The sequence below is a fragment of the Diadema antillarum genome, unplaced genomic scaffold (genome assembly GCF_040938485.1).
Source record: "Diadema antillarum isolate AM-2024a unplaced genomic scaffold, OU_Dant_1.0 seq00000853_RagTag, whole genome shotgun sequence".
NCBI lineage: Eukaryota > Metazoa > Echinodermata > Echinoidea > Diadematoida > Diadematidae > Diadema > Diadema antillarum.
In genome coordinates, this window is record NW_027271724.1 from 379,255 (window position 1) to 399,899 (window position 20,645).

Consider the following 20,645-nt stretch of genomic DNA (forward strand, 5'->3'; position numbering starts at 1 on the left):
AGAAGAAGAAGAAGAAGAAGAAGGAGGAGAAGAAGAAGAAGAAGAAGGAGGAAAAGAAGAAGGAAAAGAAAAAGAAGACGGTCAACATATGAATACATAGTAGGGCTAATGGTATAGTATAAATACCACTGCATACTTCAAAATGTGAATGCACCTACAATGTACCGCTCGCCAAGGCATTCAGACAGGGCTACTAACTTTTCCCCCCACATGAGTTCAGGAAGGATCTTTACAGCTCCCAGGGAGGTACTTCTGGTTTGATGAGTATTTCTCTCCAGGCAATAACACTTCCTAGAATGTAGGAGGCTTCATATTCTTTTGTTGGGACAAAGAAATATAAAGTTATTTATATCCTTTTTTATCAGAGAGCCTCCTGCACATTCTGAAAGACTTGGCAGCTGTATTTCTGTCATGTAAAGCAAGTGTGATCATAACCCTCAACCTACTTCAAAAAAGTTACTCTTTTAACAACAGAATTCATGGTGTCTAGAAATTTGAATTAGCTATAATGGTGATAATACAAATAGCTCCGTGTTCTTCATTTCAACACTTTATTCAAGCCATGATTCAATCTCACCACCTCATTTTCAGGTGCTAATCAGGGCCCCGTCTTATAAAGCCTTCAAATCAATCACAAGTCCCCAAATCAATCGCAACTTGCATTGAAGCTCTCAAAAAACTTGTGATTGATTTCTATCACAAGTCTTTATAAGACAGGCCCCTGACATTAAATTGAAATTTTGATTTCAAAGTTTTCCATTTCCTTGTTTCAATACCTGGGTCTACAGACTAGGTTTCACTCGCAGGAATGGTCCTCTGCTAATTTCCTTGTGGAAAGTGGTAGGCACATCCTCAGTCTATTCGTAGCTCTATCTTATCAAGAACTGTGTCAATGGCTTGAACTCAAGTCAGTTGATGGACGCTCACAGGAAGTTTAGCTGTCTCAGGTTATGACTTTGACCACGGTCAAATCCATTGTACGATGATGACTCCAGTGGCAAGCAGGCATGCTCCTGAACACAAGTCATCACTGTTTTGTGAGTGACTACATAAACAGGCACACAACATGCCCAACTCTACAATAATATTCAGCTGTTTTAAATAAAGGACAGAACAGAAGAGCAAAAAATAAAAAATGACCATGTCTGCCGTCAGAGAGGCAAATGTGGCACCAACACACACAGATCCCACTTTGGAGATCTATGCTAGTATGTAGCTGCAACGATTCTCTGCAAGATGTAATGATTGTTTTTGATCAATCATTAATCAAATGCTGCAAATGCTCTGACATGTTGCTGTTTTCAAGCATCTTAGACATACAATTTTGAAATATTTGTATGAATCTCTTTCTTTTGAGCATCTAGCATGACTATTAATATAACTTTGCTTCTCAGAACATACTATTTTCATCAAAACTCCAAGAAAAGCAGAGTAATTTCTTCACATGGTTCAAGAAAACCATATGTTTATTAGAATTCCAGCTTGCAACAGATTTGCTTGGAAAACAGTGAGTTGCTGGTCATATGGCTCAGAGGGCTGTTTGAGGTATCCTACAGGAAACCATTTCAGATAGATTACTGGCAATCAAAATGAGTTCACTTCCACCGGTAAAAGAAGAATAGGTCTACTGTACACAGTTCGCTGAGTCATTCTTCAGATCTGCCCTGTGAAATCTGCCCATTTCATCAAACATAACTTTCTCTTCACTGTTGATGCTTCTCTGGTAGAGCTATAACCGGGGAAGAAACTGTTAAATGTTTCCTGGGAGGAAAAAAATCTAGCGAAGAGTCTTCCAGTCAAGACTCTCTGAGTTTGTCATGACTCTTCCTTCCTATCGTCAAGTCTGACACCAACGGAAGTGTGCCCCGGTCACCCAGTTTGACGAACTTGTACGCCCTTGGGTATCTGACCGGCAGAATCTTGGCATAAAAATGTGCCAAAGGCTGCCTTATCTCAACCTGATGGATTGAATTTTGTTTTGTGTTGGGTGGTGTTACCAACACTGAAACCCAAATACGATGTTAACGGGTAAACTTGAACAAAATTCCAGAAATAAGCTAGTGCTCATCTGTGGTAAGTTAAACTTTCTCAACTGTTTTTACAGGAGAAATGATTGAAACAACATATGCAAATAGAATTTTGAAAAAATGAATAAATAACAAATAATGCCTCAATCCTTTTTAACAAAGAGGAATCTTTTCATTACCCAGAAACTGTTAATGTACTATTTCTCACATTGCACATGGAATGAAAAACAATTACAGTGCACCAATATAGAATGCTGTCTTTTCAAAGCTAATGATTATATGGTTTTCTCTCTTCAAAGAAGACTAATCCAAAAACTTCTTACATAGATTTTTGTAGACAACTCAAAAATGTTTACTTTATAATAGACCGCTGGCATGATAATTAAATCTAGAAATAAAGCATGGTCTCACTCAATGAAATTCATAACAATCAAATTAACAACAACTTCCCAGGTTAAAGAGATGATATACACCTAACACTTGTAGTTTTGGTTGAGATGGAGAATTCAGATTTTTTTTTTTTTTGCAAGATACCTAGAAAACACTTATAAAGCATTAAAAGAACATACAATTCTAAGAGTTATTCAAAGTTGTTTTTCGATAGAAATCGGTTTTGAAATGGCTGAGTTATCCAAAAACAAAGTAAAACAAAGTGGTCATCATAAAAGGTGGGTCTTACCTTTTATTACGACCTCTTGTTTTTTCAATATCTCAGCCATTTTAAAACTGGTTTTCATAAGATAAACTTGGAATTCCTCCTAGAATTATAAGCTTTTTCATATTTCATAAAGAGGCTTCGTATTATCTCACACGAAAGTTGGAAACCTGAAGCCATCATCTCAACCAGAACTATACCATCCCTTTAAGAGAGCATTGGAGATCCCAAGTTCCACAGTACTTATGGCAAAAGAACATGATTGATAGCCACTTCAAAATCAAACAAGCCCCAGATGGCCAACTCTGACTAGAAAAAGAGCCAACACTCATTCATTCCTCATCTTATGGTACATGTCTATGGTGTGTGTTTGACCCCCTTTTGATATATGGCGAGCTGTTTTTGGAACAGGGCTGTGACAGAGTTAAAGGACAAGTTCACATTCATAAACATAAGGATTGAGAGAATGCAACAATATTAGTAGAACACATCAGTGAAAGTTTGAGGAAAATTGGACAATCGATGCAAAAGTTATGAATTTTTCAAATTTTTGTGTTGGAACCGCTGGACGAGGAGACTACTACAGCTTGTGAGTCATATGCGTACAACAGTATAAAGAAAATGTAAAAGAAAATTCAACATATTTTCACTTTTTTCGCATAATAAAAGAGCATTGGACTTGCCTCTTTCTAAAAGCAGGGGGAATAATATTTCCCATAACATTTGTTGGTAACGAGTCAGGGGAATGTGTACTTTTTTCAAAAGATGGAATTTTGTGAAATTCTCTTTATATTTTCCTTATATTGTTGTACGCATGTGACATCTAAGTTATTCATACACTGCAGTAGTCTTCTCATCCAGCGGTTACTGCACAAAAACTTCAAAAATTCATAACTTTTGAACGGATTGTCTGATTTTCCTCAAACTTTCAATGATGTGTTCTACTAATATTGCTACATTATCTCAATCCTTATGTTTATGAAGGTGAACTTGTCCTTTAAAGGGATTGGATAGCTTTGGTTGTTTAGTCCGAACTTCAGGTTTTTAACATTTTTTGGTGAATAATATGGAACCTCTTACGGAATATGAAAAAGTATGTAATTCTAAGAGGAATTTATTTCATAGATGAAAACTGATTTTGAAATGGCTGAGATATCCAAAACAGGGTGGTCCTAATAATCAGGATTGCTTTGTTACCTCCGCCAAGAGAGGAGGTTATATTTCGTTACAGTTGGTTTGTGTGTGTTCGTTTATCAGTTAGTTTGTCTATTGTGCAAAATAACTAAAAAAGCAGTAAACGGATTTGGATGAAACTTGCAGAAAAGGTTTTAAACGATACAAGTAACAAATGATTAAATTTTGGTCGTGATCCAAGAATTTTGGGGGAATTTATGAAGGATTTTTGATATTTTGGCAGGTAGGGTCGATGAACTTGGGAGTTCAGGCTGCGCGTATTTGAGGTTTGCACGCTCGCACTAAAGTGAGTGCTCTAGTTTCTGCTAGGGTGAGGCGCACCGTGCAGCTGAGGGTTTATGACGTAACAAAGGCTTCTATATTGGGAAATCAGGCGACTTTCAGCACACAATGCTAAAGTACGTATGAGTGGAAATCACTATATCTCTATGGAAGAACAAGATCAGTGGTGGAAATGAGCTGCATGCTTGGTAGACATCTGTGCTGTCAGAGTGCTTCTCTAGTTTTATGTTGTTTTTGGATGTCTCAACCATTCCAAACATAAAACCTTTGAATTCCTCTCAGAATGGTATTCTTTGTAATTCCCTAACCCTTCAAGTCCATAACATAGAGCCACAGCAGCAGGGTTTGGTGCTGTATTCTCAGTGGCCATAGATTTTTTTTTTTTTCAGGGGGCGGGTGAAGGATCAATGTTTACCCCCTTCCCTCTTCCATCCATGGCCCATGTTTCTTCATTGTAATTTCATCACCCATTGTTAGTGTTCCTCAAGGGGAGTGTATAGACACACAAAAAAAATCATTTCAGTCTTCACTTACTCATATATTGTGTGCTTTGGTTGTTGAGTCTTAGAAAACCCTCTTACCAGTAATTGCTTTATAATTCAGAATTGTTTTTTTTTTTCAGCTTCATAGCTTATTTTTAGAAATCAAAGCTCCTGTGTCTTTTCTCATATTTGCAGATTTTTTACAATTTCTTTCTGATTTTGTGCTGATTGAATAAATCTAACCCAGGACAGTATAATCTTTCTCCAACTCATTAAAGGTGCTATTAAATTCAATTATAAGTTGATAATATTTGCAGGAAAGTTCTCCCAGTACTGAATAGGCTACAAATAATTTGCCATGCTAGGGAAAATCCTCAAGTGTCTTGCGGAGTTTGGGTGGTGATCTTTAACAATTTGGGAGCTGCCAAGCGTTATTCAGCACTTAATAATAACACCCTCTCCAGGGCATATAAAGTAGGAAAGGTCACAAACACAATAGAACATGTTTTGCTCTGTTTGTAGTCCTGCACAGTAGTCGCTACCTATTAAATCATGCATGCAGTGGCACTTATTTCCCTCTGGGCTGTACTTAACATAATGACTCCATCTCTACGTACTTCACTGTTGTGTTGTGATGCTACACCATCAATTCCAACGCATTACTCAAACAAATGAATTGCCAGCATGCACATGTTTTGACCTACTGTAAAACACAATATATTCGCAGCATGAAAATTTTGCGAATTGGAGCCGACGACCTTTTCTCGCAGCATGAAATTTTCGCGAAATGCCACTGGCATCCAATGCACATTGTGTAGGCATTGAACTTTCGCATACATTTTAATTCGTGAATGTTGCCACTCGCGAAATTCGTGAAACTAAAATGCACGTAAACACTTCTCGCTTAACAGTAGGCCTACTTCTTCTCTGCAACTTTGCCCTATTTCTCTCAGACATGCAATCTTAATCTCGCTACCATCATGATGAAGTGTGCAATGCAGCTCAATAGCCGTTTTCACATCAGCCCGATGTTTCGAAATAGCGCGCTATTTTGCTGACTATTTTCTGCGAAAAATATCTCGAGCTTGGATTTTTATCGGGCTGATGTGAAAACACCTTGTGAATCTGCTGTACAGGTACTGATAAGCTCATGCATCACTCGAAAAGCACTGACTTTCATGACAGTAAATTTTCACACTTGGCAGGTGTACATTGTAGGATGAATTCAGCATATATTTTGAATCTCGGGACTGTACAGTTCTGGTTGAGGTGAGGATAATTTAGCTTTGAACTTTTTGCGAGATATATTCAGAAACCACTCTATGAGATATCAAAGAGCATGCAATTCTAAGGGAAATCAAAAGTTTATTTGATGAAAACTGGTTTTGAAATGGCTGAGATATCCAAAGACAAGTTGAAACAAAGAGATCCTAATAAAAGTTGTGGCCTGTCGTCTTTTATTATTATCATTTTGTGTTGTTGATATCTCAGCCATTTGAAAACCAATTTTCACCAAATAAATGTTGAATCCTTCTTAAAATTACACGCTCTTTGATGTTTCATAAGAGGTTTCTCATTATCTCACTTAGGAATGTTAAACCTAAATCCTCACCTCAACCAATACTGTACAGTCCCTTTAACAGTTGGGGTAGCAAGTGAGCATTACATACTGCTAGCCACCACCTACAAATTGTACAGCATACTGGATTTAAAGTTTGCATCAAGGCCATACTGATACACCTATTTATATAGAATAATTTAACAAATAAAGAAAAGAACAAAATAATCTGGGATATTCTTTTCATCCTGTTTTCATGCCGCACAAGGCTTTCCACACCCCAAAATGTTTCACAGAACATTACAAAAATGTAATGCGTTTCTTATTCTCTTTTATTTCAAAACTTTTTATCCATTACCTTGTTATTTTCATTTCTTTGTATTTTTCCCCTCTACTATAAATCTCTTGCTCTTCATTTTTTATGCTGAAACATATCAAAATATAACATAAAAAACATCACCATCATTGCCAATCTGTTGGAGTATTCCTTAGTGTGTGACATTCACACTGGTTCTATGGAATACACGAGTGAATGATTTCAACATGTTTTCCACACCACAGTGCTCTATAACTGCATTTTAATAGACCAAGTAGGTACAAGTATGTACTGTAAAACCAGAAATGTTAAAGTACATTTTAATCTTGCAAATTTCACGAGAGCCAAAACTAAAATGGACACACAAGTTCTTGTCTACACTGTGTGCATTGAATGCCAGTGGCAATTTGCAAAAAATTTCATGACGCAAAAAAGGCTGTCAGCTCCAATTCCTAAAAATTTCATGGCGCAAAAATAATCTTGCTTTACAGTAGACCTATGTGATATCTTCTTGACTAGACCAAGGGGTGACAGCACCATTGGTTAACAGAATAAAGCTAAAGATTTGTAGACAAGACGTCTTACTGTAGGTTTTAATCCTGTCTGGTGCATTCACCCTTGAACAAACTGTTTTGCCCACAATAGACCTATTCACATGCATTTATTTTAAAAAGCAAGCATTGAATAACATTTCAAATCACATTTTTTTTTTTGCACTCCGGTTCACACATACACAAGTAAGAAAGGAATTGCTATCCGAATTGCACTGGTTTGAGAAGAAAAATCACGACTCATATCATACTGGTTTGAGTACCGTAAGGCCAAACTGCACATGCATATGTCTTGGAGTTTGACCTGACTTTGACCGAACTGTCTCGCTTGCCTTGCATAAAGGGATATATTATATCCAAAAACAGAATGATTTCGCACAGCCCACTACACACTTTGCACCAAAAAATACTTACATGTATTAACCAGTAGAGGACGGGCTGACTTTGCTACAACACGCATTTCCCATAGGCCCCTGTCTGAGTACACCTGGGACTCATCCCCAATGGATTAAAAAAAAAAAATAAAAAAGGCATGACCCTTTAAAGGGGATGGCTAGTAACTGATCAGTGGGAATCAGTGGGAATGCCGGGGGATGATTGTTCCAATCCTTGTGGGATTCATTTAAGAGTACATTATACATCTATTGTTATGTGAAAATTATTTGCTTCAGAATGGTCTCATATTCAAGTAATGTGCAGTTTAATATTTCCAGGTTAGCCTGCCTGTACAGTGATGGGGCATTCAACTGCACATTACTTGAATATGAGACTGCTCTGAAGCAAATAATTTTCACACAACTATAGATATATAATGTACTTTTAAATGAATCTCACAAGAATTGGAACAATCATCCCCCAGCACTCCCACTGATCAGTTACTAGCCATCCCCTTTAAAGATGAAAATCTCCTATCTCAACAGCTAAAAGCTGGATCACTAATGAAATGAGAAGAGCAGGATTGGCTGGGCTTACCGCAGTAATAAAGGTGGCCATTGTTGACACTACCAGTGTCACCATGCTGATGATGGTCCGGGTCAAAGTGAAGCGAATCGCCACTTGTACCATGGAGGCATCTTTCTCACCCTTCCTCTCAAGCTCCTTCAGCCATAGACGCTCAAACCTATGTTTGTAAAAATGGGGGGGGGGGGGGGGGGGGGGGGGGGGGGGGGGGGGGGGGGAGGATTCCAGTGAACAATATCACAACTTTAGCAATTTGTAGACCTTATGTTTGCAACAACGATACAGACACTGACGTTTAGATGTTATTATGCTGCTGTAAGATTAAAATCTCCTGTAAACTTTTGAAAATCCAAACCTTACTGGTTTTCTCAATTCAAAATGGGGGGGGGGGGGGGGGGAACGGGGTCCAAGTGGTAGTGAGGGAGATACTTGTGTGTTTTACATGAATCTCAACAGGCAAAGAGAATTTCAAAATCACAGGGGTTGTCATATTCTCTTAATCACATGAAGAGATAATGTTTAATGATATCATCGATGGAGCCTCCGGCACGACTTCACAACTCTGTAAAGCGGCCATAAACCTTGAAAAGTTGTGAACCTAATTACTTTTGCAAACCCATGCGGCAAGGTGGCTCAGGCTGTAGTTTATCTACCTTTCAATCCTATGGCTCAGGTTCACACTCAGGTCTAAATACCAGTGAGTTTTGCTGAGCAAAATGTTGCATGTTATCATGCCATCCCGTCTAGTATTAGGCAAAGCACTACGTCCCTCGGGCAGGACACAAAATGGAGGTCCCATGTGTGAAAGAGTGATGACAAACACACATAAAAGATCCTACTTCATTCATTCATTAGAAAGAACAGAGAGCATAATCTTGTGCATTAGTTCACCCTACAATGTATAAGCATAGTTTATACAGCTAGACCTTTGGAAGACCAGCAGCACTATGATAATGCAGAGCTGAATATGGGCTATCCATCCATCTTTGTACAGATGGAAAATAACAAACAAACAAACAAACAAACAAACAAACAAACAAACAAACAAACACAATTCTCTCTCTCACCTCTTTCCATTGTAGTCGCCCCTGTCCAGGTCAGACATTGTCCAGAGGTCGGAGTACTCCAAGGTACGCTTGTATGCCTTGTAAAACAGTGGTGTCATCCATGACAGCCAGACAAAGGACATGAAACCGCAGTGGTCCAGAGGAGAATATTCTTCATTCCTGAAGCAGAGTGACAGACAGAAGTGAGACAAAAAGGGTTAAAGGGGATGGCTAGTAACCGATCAGTGGGAATCAGTGGGAATGCTGGGGGATGATTGTTCCAATTCTTGTGGGATTCATTTACGAGTACATTATATATATCTACTGTTGTGTGAAAATTATTTGCTTCAGAACGGTCTCATATTCAAGTAATGTGCAGATTAATGCCCCATCACTGACCAGGGATGCTTACCTGGAAGCATTAAACTGCAAATTACTTGAATATGAGACCATTCTGAAGCAAATAATTTTCACACAAGAATAGATATATAATGTACTCTTAAATGAATCCCACAAGGATTGGAACAATCATCCCTCAGCATTCCTACTGATTCCCACTGATCAGTTACTAGCCATCCCCTTTAAGATTATTGTGATGATCATATCTTTTCCTTTCTCTTCGAATTTTCAGTAGAGAATGAAGATCAATCCTCCCACTCTATGCAGAAGGTAAAGACAGAGTGGAGGGAGTATGAATGGGTTTTAAAAAGAAATTGGTATCTGATAACCCAGTGGAAAATACTCTTCACTTGTGGAAAAAAAAAGAGTGGGGACTTTAAGCTTTATGAACAAGGCAAGTGCCAAAATGTGTCTCACCCTCAAATGTACCACAACACATTTGTAAATGATTGTTATAAAGACGAATCAAGGCAAAGTGTTAGTACAACAAGACTCAAGTTTTGTAAAAACAAGAATTATTTGCAAATGCATGTGAAAATGTCATATGGTCGACAAAAAATGGTGTACATACAATTTGATTGTTCAAGAAAGAACATGATCGGAAAAAAGGAGAGAAAAAATACTCTGTTAGACCTGTATTTAACATTGGCCCCTGAAAGTTTGTTGACTCCTGTCTGTGACCTTTGACCATGTGGTGACCTTCAACTCCCCAAGAGACATCTACCACGCTAAAGTTTGGTCGCAAACAGTCCTACCGAGCAAAAGTGAAGCCATAATCGAAATGCGCCATAAAAACTAACATTGGCCCCTAAAAGTTCCTTGACCCCTTTGTGAGCTTTGACCTTGTGGTGACCTTCAACTCCCCAAGGGACACCTACAGTACAGTGTGTACCATTAAAAGTTTGGTCACATACGGACATACCAATCAAAAGTTATGAGCCATAATCGTAACGTGCCGTAAAAACTTAACATTGGTCCCCAAAAGTTTGTCGACCCAATACTGTGACCTTTGACCTTGTGGTGAACTTCAACTCCTTAAGAGACACCTAAAATCCTAATGTGGCCACAAATGGATATACCAATCAAAAGTTGTGAGTCATAATCGAAACGCGCTGCAAAAACTTAACATTGGTCTCTTAAAGTTTGTTGACCCGTGCCTATGACCTTTGACCATAAGGTGACTTTCCTGTTTGGTATTAACATGTATAACTTCTGTATACAGTAAACACTCTTCACTCCAAGTTTGATTGATACTGAAGCACTCAGTACAAAGTAGTTTAAGTTTTTGTAGCGTTACGGACGGACGGACGACGGACGGTGGACGGACAGACGCTGCAGGCAATCCCTAGTCTCCCTTCACCTCTAGTGGGCTTGACAAAAACTTGTTAATGTGTATGCAGTATGTTTCACTGGATGTTCCATGCTTGTGGGGTTAAAAAAAAAAACACACATGTGACCGTGCATCACAAATACATTACAGCTGCATGACCTGATTTTATGCGATGACTCAGAAGTGGTGACTTTATTGTTAGGGTCAACCTTGCTATTCTTTTTTTTTCCCTGAAAAGCAATCATTCATCTTTACAGTTCAAAAGCTTAGGATCACAAAACAATTTGGATTTTTTCCCACTCTTTCTTTAACACTTTTTTTCTATCTGATGTATTATGGATTCGCAGCAAGAAAAACCCTTTTATTATATTCACTTATAAATTTCTGATTTCAATGTCCTCTGGAGGACTTTCTGTGTTCGTGCAAGACGGTCTAGCACAAATTTCATGCCGTGTTCATCCACTGTTCGTGCCGTGTTCACATCAAGTTCTTCAACCCCCCCTGATATTGACAGTGGTCTGGGATGCACATAGAGCACCTCCGGAGGACATAAGCCTACCATATTTTTTGGCCAATATGAAAGGGGTATAATTTATAAAGTATGAAGAGGCAATCGTGCCCTGGAGTGCCCTGGAGTTAGGCACCTCTCAAGGCGAGATTCAGGAGTGCTCCTTGTGATACAGAGCCACATGTGCATGCATGCAAACATCAAATCTGGTTTCTCCATGATGCGCCTCTCATACCATGTTTGGTCATTGATGAGGCAGATGTACAGATCCTGTATTCCAGGAAGGTTCACAACTTGTAATTTGAGCACACTGCAAGCTCAGAATAAGAGTTCTCATTGCAGAAATTGTATGTGCATAGAGTGCACATCATGAGCACGTAGTATGCAATATTTCGCAGCTTATCTCTCTTTTTGCTGCTTACAATCAATGTTCTCATGTTTTGCACACAAGTATCTACATGCTGTAAGTACCAGGTACATGTACATGTGGTTTGATGTTTCTTATGTTTTGCACATGTTTTTTTCACATGTTCAAAATACATTTTACTTTGAGCTTGTTGCAAATGTATTCTTGTTCTATAGCATGTTGCTGCTTTTGAGAATGTTACATAAGAGCTGAGGATGTTGCATAAAGAATTTGAGCATGTCGCAGGACAGGTTGAAACCCCTCATGGAACACCCTAGTATTCTCAATGTTGACTTTTGCTTGATTCTCAGAGTGCATTTGCAATTTAAACTGTGTGACCTCAAAAACCCTATTGAGTCTTGGAATCCTTTTATATCTACTACAAGGGTTTCGTGCATAAGTAAACACTTTTACATGTAAGCGTACATTGTATAGTGTATACTGGCAAATGGTAGCTTTTTGTTGAATGGAATGTTGTTTTCAGTTACAGGGAAATGCAACCCTAACATACAACTGTGTATTATGTGGATTGAGTGAATAAAGGAAATATGACAAAAAATCCATAAAATTCAATTTTCGATCAAATGTTTTTTAATACATTCCTTCCACTTGGTACTGTACAGTAACACAGATACATTGTATGTTGAGGGTAACATCAGTCCACTTGTCTTCTGAAAGAGGAAAGTACCGGTAGTGATCTTTCATTATGCTATATACAAATTGAAATATAATGAATTCTTTTATAATTTCTTTGGATTGTTGTCCTACTCTGTGACATGAAATGTTTCCTATAGGCCTACAGCAATGGCGGTAGTGAAACTTTAAAAAAATCATAAGGCTGGGACAGATTATCCCATTATCCTCAAACTTCATTGATGCATTATCTATGGTACTTATCAAGGTCTGAACACTCCAAAACTCTAAACACACTGCCTCACATGCACCTCAAAAACATGATTAGAGACCTGTTCGCTTGAAAGTGTGAAACCTGTGAAAAATGGTAGTAATCATGATAGTGGCGAAGGTGAAGTGGGTTCAAGTTATTTGCTCTTTTGACCCAGTGGGGACTACTATTTCTTGCTCAACAGTGGTGGGTGGGAAGGAGCCAATAAGGTACCATGAATATTTTTCTTTTTCTTTTTCTTACGACCCATCTGAGAATATCTGTCACTCTTAAAAGGCAGACCTGTTTATAGAAGAACAGCTGGGTAAAGTGTGTTAAAATTTGATTCATGCTAATAGCCCAATGGAGAATTCCACTCATTCTAAGACAAAGATGTAGGTACATGGTAAGGGCAGAGGCCAGACCCCCTCCCCCCCCCCTAAAAAAAATCATGTTTTTGATTGTTTGCTTGTTTGTTGTTGTTGTTTTTTTTTTTATTCAGCAGAAGCTCAGATATACAATGTGTCTGCAGAAGATGAGAGGAAAAAAGAAATGGGAAGATGTTGGATTTTGTTTTCCTTTTTCGTTCTAAACAAAATAATGCAGTGAAAATGGATTTAATGATTCTTGTGACTTTTATCAGAAAGCTTGTCTGATATACGATTCATTCATTCAAATTTATGATCAATTATCCTGGGGGCAATAACCAGTATGTCTACACAGGAAATAATTATTGAAACTGATATCTTGGTTTGGCACATATAGATGGAAAGGCAATTATTTCCATCATGCACATACAGAATAATCATGTGCTTTGTACTTTAGTGGCTCTTATCCAGGAATAAACATAAAATCACTGAAATTAAAATTTTATACTGGCTGGGGAGTGGATGAGAAAGCAATTTAACTTTTTAATATGTAGGCCGAAGCACTTTTTCCAGTGTAGGCACAGAAAAGTTCTGAAGAGTATAAATGACTATTAGAAAAGAATACATGTAGCTTGGGGGTCTTGGACAGAAATACAATGTAGGCCTACCTGTAATTCATTGTTCTTTGAAAGCATGATTTGTGTTTTGTGAACATGTAAAAGGATTGAATCTCATGATAAAACCATACGTAATCATGAATTTCACCAATTCTACATACTATACATGCGATACAAGTGGAAGCATCATGCTGAAGCTGTAATCCATCTCTGGAACCTTGCTGTGGAACTGATTATTTCCTTAACATTAAATTGGCACCTCTGAATGAACTTTACTGCATTATATCAACATCCTTTTTTAGGAGAAAAATTGTGGGAATCAGTCAATTTTTTTTAAACCCTGCACAACATCAGAAACAAAAGGACAAAAATTTGCCAATTTGAGAAATCACACAACAGAAATATTGTGTCTATAGGACTCAACAGTTCAAAAAAAAGTGGCAACAAGGAAAAGTAGAAATTACGCGGTGCGTAACATATGTCCCCGCCGGAAGTAGCATTTTGTAACAAAATGTGCAATATAGGTAAAAAATCAAGGTCAAAGGTCAAAGAAGTCAAAGGTCAAAATTCTGTGTAGAAGTTTTGAAGCCCTCACCTAGTGCCATCACATAAAGCAAATGGAATCGAAATTGGGTTAGAAATGGCGAAGGAGTATTATTTTGTAGCCAATGTACAATATAGGTCAAAAATCAAGGTCAAAGGTCAAAGAAGACAAAGGTCAAAATTCTGTGTAGAAGTTTTGAAGCCCTCACCTAGTGCTATCACATAAAGCAAACGGAATCGAAATCGGGTTAGAAATGGCGCAGGAGTAGCATTCTGTAGCAAAATGCACAATATAGGTCAAAAATCAAGGTCAAAGGTCAAAGAAGTCAAAGGTCAAAATTCTGTGTAGAAGTTTTGAAGCCCTCAACTAGTGCCATCATATAAAGCAAACGGAATCGAAATCGGGTTAAAAATGGCGAAGGAGTAGCATTTCGTAGCAAAATGTACAATATAGGTCAAAAATCAAGGTCAAAGGTCAAAGAAGTCAAAGGTCAAAATTCTGTGTAGAAGTTTTGAAGCCCTCACCTAGTGCCATCACATAAAGCAAACGGAATCGAAATCGGGTTAGAAATGGCGAAGGAGTAGCATTTTGTAGCAAAATGTACAATATAGGTCAAAGGTCAAGGTCAAAGGTCACAACTGAAATTCTGTGTAGAAGTTTCAAAGCTCCCATGTAGTGCTATCATATAAAGCAAACAGAATCAAAATTGGCTCATAAATGACAGAGAAGTAGCAAATTGAAGATTTTGATCACACACGGACGCACACACGGACACACGGACACACGGACACACGGACGGACGGACGGACAGACGGACGGACACACGGACACACACACGTACGGAGCCCGTTTCATAGTCCCCTGCTCGAACTCGTTCGGCGGGGACAAAAACTGCATACAGCTACATTATATGCCCTTTTTATATGACCCCTCAAATAGAAAGAATGAAAAAAAAACAAACAGCCAAATCTTCAATGTGACATTAATCTTCGTCATGGCAGTGAACATCTGCCAGGACCTTTGTGTGGAAACTTTTACACAGGCACTTATAAAAGAAAACTAACCTTTGTACCTCAATTTAACTTTTTGGGTACCAAGGCCAAGAGGTATACCCCTGTGTGCCACATTATTCTGAGACCATGAAATATGAGTGTTTTCAGAAAACATTCTGTTTTTCAAGGCAATGCTACTTTTCATAGTTAAACTTAAAGGACAAGTTCACCTTCATAAACATAAGGATTGAGAGAATGTAGCAATATTAGTAGAACACATCATTGAAAGTTTGAGGAAAATCGGACAATCCGTTCAAAAGTTTTTGTGCAGTAACCGCTGGATGAGAAGACTACTGCAGTGTGTGAATAACTTAGATGTCACATGCGTACAACAATATAAGGAAAATATAAAGAGAATTTCACAAAATTTCATCTTTTGAAAAAAGTACACATTCGTCCGACTTGTTACCGACAAATGTTATGGGTAATATTATTCCCCCTGCCTTTAGAAAGAGGCAAGTCAAGTGCTCTTTTATTATGCGAAAAAAGTGAAAATATGTTGAATTTTCTTTACATTTTCTTTATACTGTTGTACGCATATGACTCACAAGCTGTAGTAGTCTCCTCATCCAGCGGTTCCGACACAAAAATTTTAAAAATTCATAACTTTTGCATCGATTGTCCAATTTTCCTCAAACTTGCACTGATGTGTTCTACTAATATTGTTGCATTCTCTCAATCTTTATGTTTATGAAGGTGAACTTGTCCTTTAAAGTGTTTGTGCTAGAAATGCAGTGCGACAAAGTTGTAGAGAAAACTGCAAGTTATGCTGTGATGGTAATTCTATGACAAAGCTATGTCTACAACATTTTTAATGTACAGTGGCATTTGGGATTTATCGATTGGTGTGTTTGCGTGGTTGCATATTTGAGGAAAAAAAATGCAAAATTGGCAAGATGCCGACTGAGACGGAGATTCCAACATGGCATACAATTACAATTCTCTGCTTTGAGCTGTGCACATGTATAAAAGTTAACCCGTTCCTTCCGCAATTCTCTGAGTACATTTAATGCCCCCAAACGAGATTCTTTTCGCCCGTCGACAGAGAGGCACACAGGTTGGTAATCCAGCTGTATGACGGCAGTCAAGCGGTTCATTGTGTCCCCCTTTCTACGGTCAACTACATAGTCCAGGCTAGGCTCCATAGAAAGTGCACCTAACCTTGTTTTTTTATATATACAATATTTTTTGATGGTTCCTTGTCAATTCGAGGGTGCTGATTCCAAATCTGATTGATGCCACTCGCGTAACCTTGAGCATTTTCGGCAAAACGCAAAAATACAAAATGGCCGCCAGATATGCTAATTTGACCATGATAATCCCAGTTATGTCAATTTTATGAAAAATTATTCCATCAAAGTTTTTTAAATTTTTGTTCCTTGAGTAATTCTACTTGCACATGCAAGAAATTTTTCATTTGAAGAGGTACATTTAGTATTTTAAGCTTATTTTCAATTCAAAATGGCCGCCACTCCTATACTCATGTACTATTATGAATGGCAAAAAATATGCATAGAAATAGAAGACGAATTTTGCATGTGCAATGCAAATCTGATGAGTGCCACTAGCAAAACAAGCAAACAAACAAGCAAACAAACAGAAAGTTTATTGTTTTTACGCTTATTATATTCTTCTTAATACAAAACTTCAAAATGGATGCCACTCATACCCCTGCACAATATGAACGGCAGAGCGTGTGAAATAAACAAATTTTCTTTTTTTTTTCTGTCACTCAGGTACACTGTTTACCAATTTGTGTGCTGATTATAAATCAGAAGGTTGTTACTAACAAAGGCTGTTTTATTTTTTGATGCAAACATCCAAATTTGCTACCTCAATCTGAATTTTTCCCTAGGTATTTAGAAAAATCCACCAAAACTTGAATTGACGCCAACATCAAGTTCGTTTATCAGGAATTATTAGATATGAACATTTGATACTTACTTGCCTTGAGATGGTCAACATCAAAATATTCATTCTGATTTACTGAATTAAAAGGCTGAATCCCAGATGATGACACAAATGAAATTTCCAATTAACTGTCCTGTTCTACATTATCTAAAAGCGATAATATACAAACTGTTCAGTCCCCTCATCCGAGAAAGAACATGAGGCAGAGGAAAGTGGAAAAAAGGGACCACCTCACTTCCTGTTATCAAATCTCTGAAATGAAAACAATGCCCCAAAGTTTTTAATGTTAAGCCAGATGAATTATATGGTAGCTTAATTTTACCACCGTTTTTTCGGAGTGAATGTGTTTGAGTATAGGCCTATGATGTCGAGGGAGACTCTGAGATCTGTACAGTGCTGCCTCATTCTGAAAGCAGTGTTATAACAACTTCACACTGCTTGTCTTTAATCTTCAGCATTTGCAGATTCAGGATTGCTCTCTGTAACCAGACCAGCTGTGTAAGGACTCTGAATGATGGCCTCCTAATGGTGGCTGTAAACTAACTCCAGTAGAGGTCTTTTTAACATATATGTGGTGACATTACATTCACTTCACGTATAGGAAGTTTGCAGATGATCTTGCCTTTACGTCTCATAGAAAGTCCTTGGATGACATGAGCCGAGTACTGACCCATCTGAAGACAATAGTGGAGTACTTCATCTCCTGGAGACTTTGCCCCAACCTTTATTAGATTATCATCAGACCCATGTCTTCCATCTTAGTAACCATCTTGCCAACGCTATGTTCAAGGTAGAGCCCTCTGTGGCAAGCCTTCCAAGTATAGGCTAAGGAAGTCCACCCTCCTTCACTGGCACTCGATCACTCTCCCTCACACTGGAAGGAAAGGATGGCAAGTGTCACCAGTGCCGTCAACGCATACCCTGACCTTCCAAACACGATAGCATTGGGGGGGGGGGGGGGGGGGCATTTCATGAAGCGTTTTGTCTGACAAATTTGCTCTCAGCCAATCACATGCAAGGAATTTAATAGCTTATAACAGTTTGTCAAAAAGAAAAGATCTGACAAAACACTTCATGAAATGCCCCCTTGAACAACCTGCCATCAATGCGCCTAAAATCCCACAAGCCTAGATTTCCCTACTGTAACTTGAAAGCTTTGACCCCAAAACAGGTTGGTGCAGATGCTGGTCTGATGTCATCTCTGATACCACCCAAGTTACCTACAACACTGTCTCTGGCCTGGCAACAAAGCCATAGGGCTTCAACGGGTGGTGATCAAGCAAGTCTTCATGTCTTCATCCTGTTTCTATGGCAAATAATCGCCCTCTGACCCCTGAGGAAGTGCTGAACATCACCAGATGTGATTGCAATTAAAACAATTGCAGGACTAATATGCATAGCCTGAGAATTCTGCAAATTTGGGGCTGATGTCACCTGCTGCTAAACATACAATTAAAGGGTTCTTTAAAGACAATAAAAATGACGGTTTTAGTTTTAAGACAAGACTGAATGAGATCATGATGTCAAAGTGTATATTATCAACACCTGGGAACTGTGAGAGAACTGAATGGAAGGACAAGTTCACCTTCCTAGACATGTGGGTTGAGTGAATACAGCAATATTAGTAGAACATATCAGTGAGAGTTTGAGCAAAATCGGACAATCCGTTAAAAAGTTATGAATTTTAGAAGTTTCTGCTCAGTCACGGCTGGATGAAAAGACTACTATAGCTTGTGATGTCACATGAGTACAACGATTTAAAGAAAGAATAAAGAACATTCAACATATTTCCATTTTTCTCCCATAACAAAAGAACACTCGACTTCTCTCTTTCAGAAGGCAGGGGGAATAATATTTCCCTTAACATACGTCAGTAGCAAGTCGAAGAAATATGCACTTTATTCAAAAAGTAAAGTTTTGTGAAATTCTCTTTTTATTTTCATACACTGTAGTAGTTTTCTCTTCCAGCAGTGACTGCGCAGATACTTAAAATATTCGTAACTTTGGAACGGATAGGTCAATTTTCCTCGAACTTTCACTGATGTGTTCTACTAATATTGCTGCATTCCCTCAATCCTTATGTATATAAAGATGGACTTGTGCTTGAAAAAGGTATCTCACATTGCTCCTTGGTTGATGTTTAATGAACAGTTTGTACGGTATTGCATTAGGACAGTTTCGTTTATGCCTTCAACAGTTTTTGTTGTTGTTTTAACTCTAGAAGAAAATCAGGTTTGCTCGATAATATCAAGGCAGCACTTCTAAATTAAATCATGTCAAAGTGATGGAGGTTATGATCCATTTAGAACTCCCCTCAGGACTGCTCCCTCCTCCCCCCCCCCCCCCAACTCATATTGCTGGAAAAAAATCTACAATGTAAAGGGTTTTTAGTTGTGTTTTTGTCTGCAACCATGTATCTGTGCACTTACTGTATAGGATTTTTTTGTACTTTGTTAATATGGTTTTAGGGGAATGCATATTACAAGCTTTGCTTTCTAGCTTCCCCTCCATTTTCAACATTATTTGATAAATACCATGTATCTAGGCTCCTTAATATATTGTGTTAGTATTATATTTTTTATATTCAACCTGCATGTAGAATATGATGGTATATTGATTCCTTGCAAGACGTTTAGTGAACTTATATTGTGAGACTTTTGTTGAGACAAAATGAAATATATAAGAAATTGTGTTCAACATCGTAAGGTTTATGAATATTAAATGCTCATATTAATTATGTAGGCCCCTATATATTGTAAGTGACACCCAACATATTGCACATGCAACACTTTATGACAGCGTAGGCACGGGACTGGAAATACAGTAAATTACTTCTATATTTCCATGCATATGTTTTGCCATTCATATAGTACATAAGCATAGGAATGGCGACCATTTTGAATTAAAAAAAAGAGCTTTGAATGCTAAATGAACCTATATGAAATGAAAATTCGATTGCAAATGCAGATGGAGTAACTCTAGGAACAGAAATGTACAAAGTTTGGTGGAATAATTGGTCATATAATGCACATTATTGTGTTTATCACGGCCGAATTAGCATATCTGGCGGCCATTTTGGATTTTTGCATTTTGCCGAAAATGCTCAAGGTTACGCGAGTGGCATCAATCGGATTTGGAATCAGCACCCTCGAATTGACAAGAAACCATCAAAAAACATTGTATATATCAAAAAACAAGGTTGGGTGCCTTCTAGCCTGGACTATACATGACTGTGCCTGTGAACAATGGAAATATCGATCGGGTGCGAGGTATGAATAGAGCGTGCGCTGATGAGCTCTCAGAATCTTTTGTTCTACACAAAACCAGGTACCTGAATGAGGTGACTGGGGTCAGTGAACCCGCATTTCTAACTGATCTCAGCCTTGATCATTATGTACATGTTCGTACGAGTTTACAGCAGAACAAGCAAAAAACTAAATCAGGAAAAGGTACATAATACTGTAAACCCCCCCTTTTTTTTAAACAGCAGGAGAACAAATCCTGATAGAATAAACTCTGATCAACAGAGTGTGGTTGGAAATGACAAATTCAAGCA

At 38.2% G+C, this 20,645-nt stretch overlaps 1 protein-coding gene across 1 annotated transcript in view; it reads right to left on the bottom strand.

Annotated features, from left to right (window-relative positions):
* Positions 1 to 11,527, bottom strand: part of LOC139740403 (ATP-binding cassette sub-family C member 5-like) — a 50,589-nt gene extending 39,062 nt beyond the window's left edge. The window contains exons 1-3 of the mRNA XM_071650996.1: positions 11,445 to 11,527; positions 9,093 to 9,251; positions 8,038 to 8,185 (exon numbers count right to left, since the gene is read on the bottom strand). Of these exons, the coding sequence (XP_071507097.1) occupies positions 8,038 to 8,185; positions 9,093 to 9,251; positions 11,445 to 11,527 (390 nt within the window). The remainder of the gene's footprint in view (positions 1 to 8,037; positions 8,186 to 9,092; positions 9,252 to 11,444) is intronic.
* Positions 11,528 to 20,645: the final 9,118 nt, after the last annotated feature.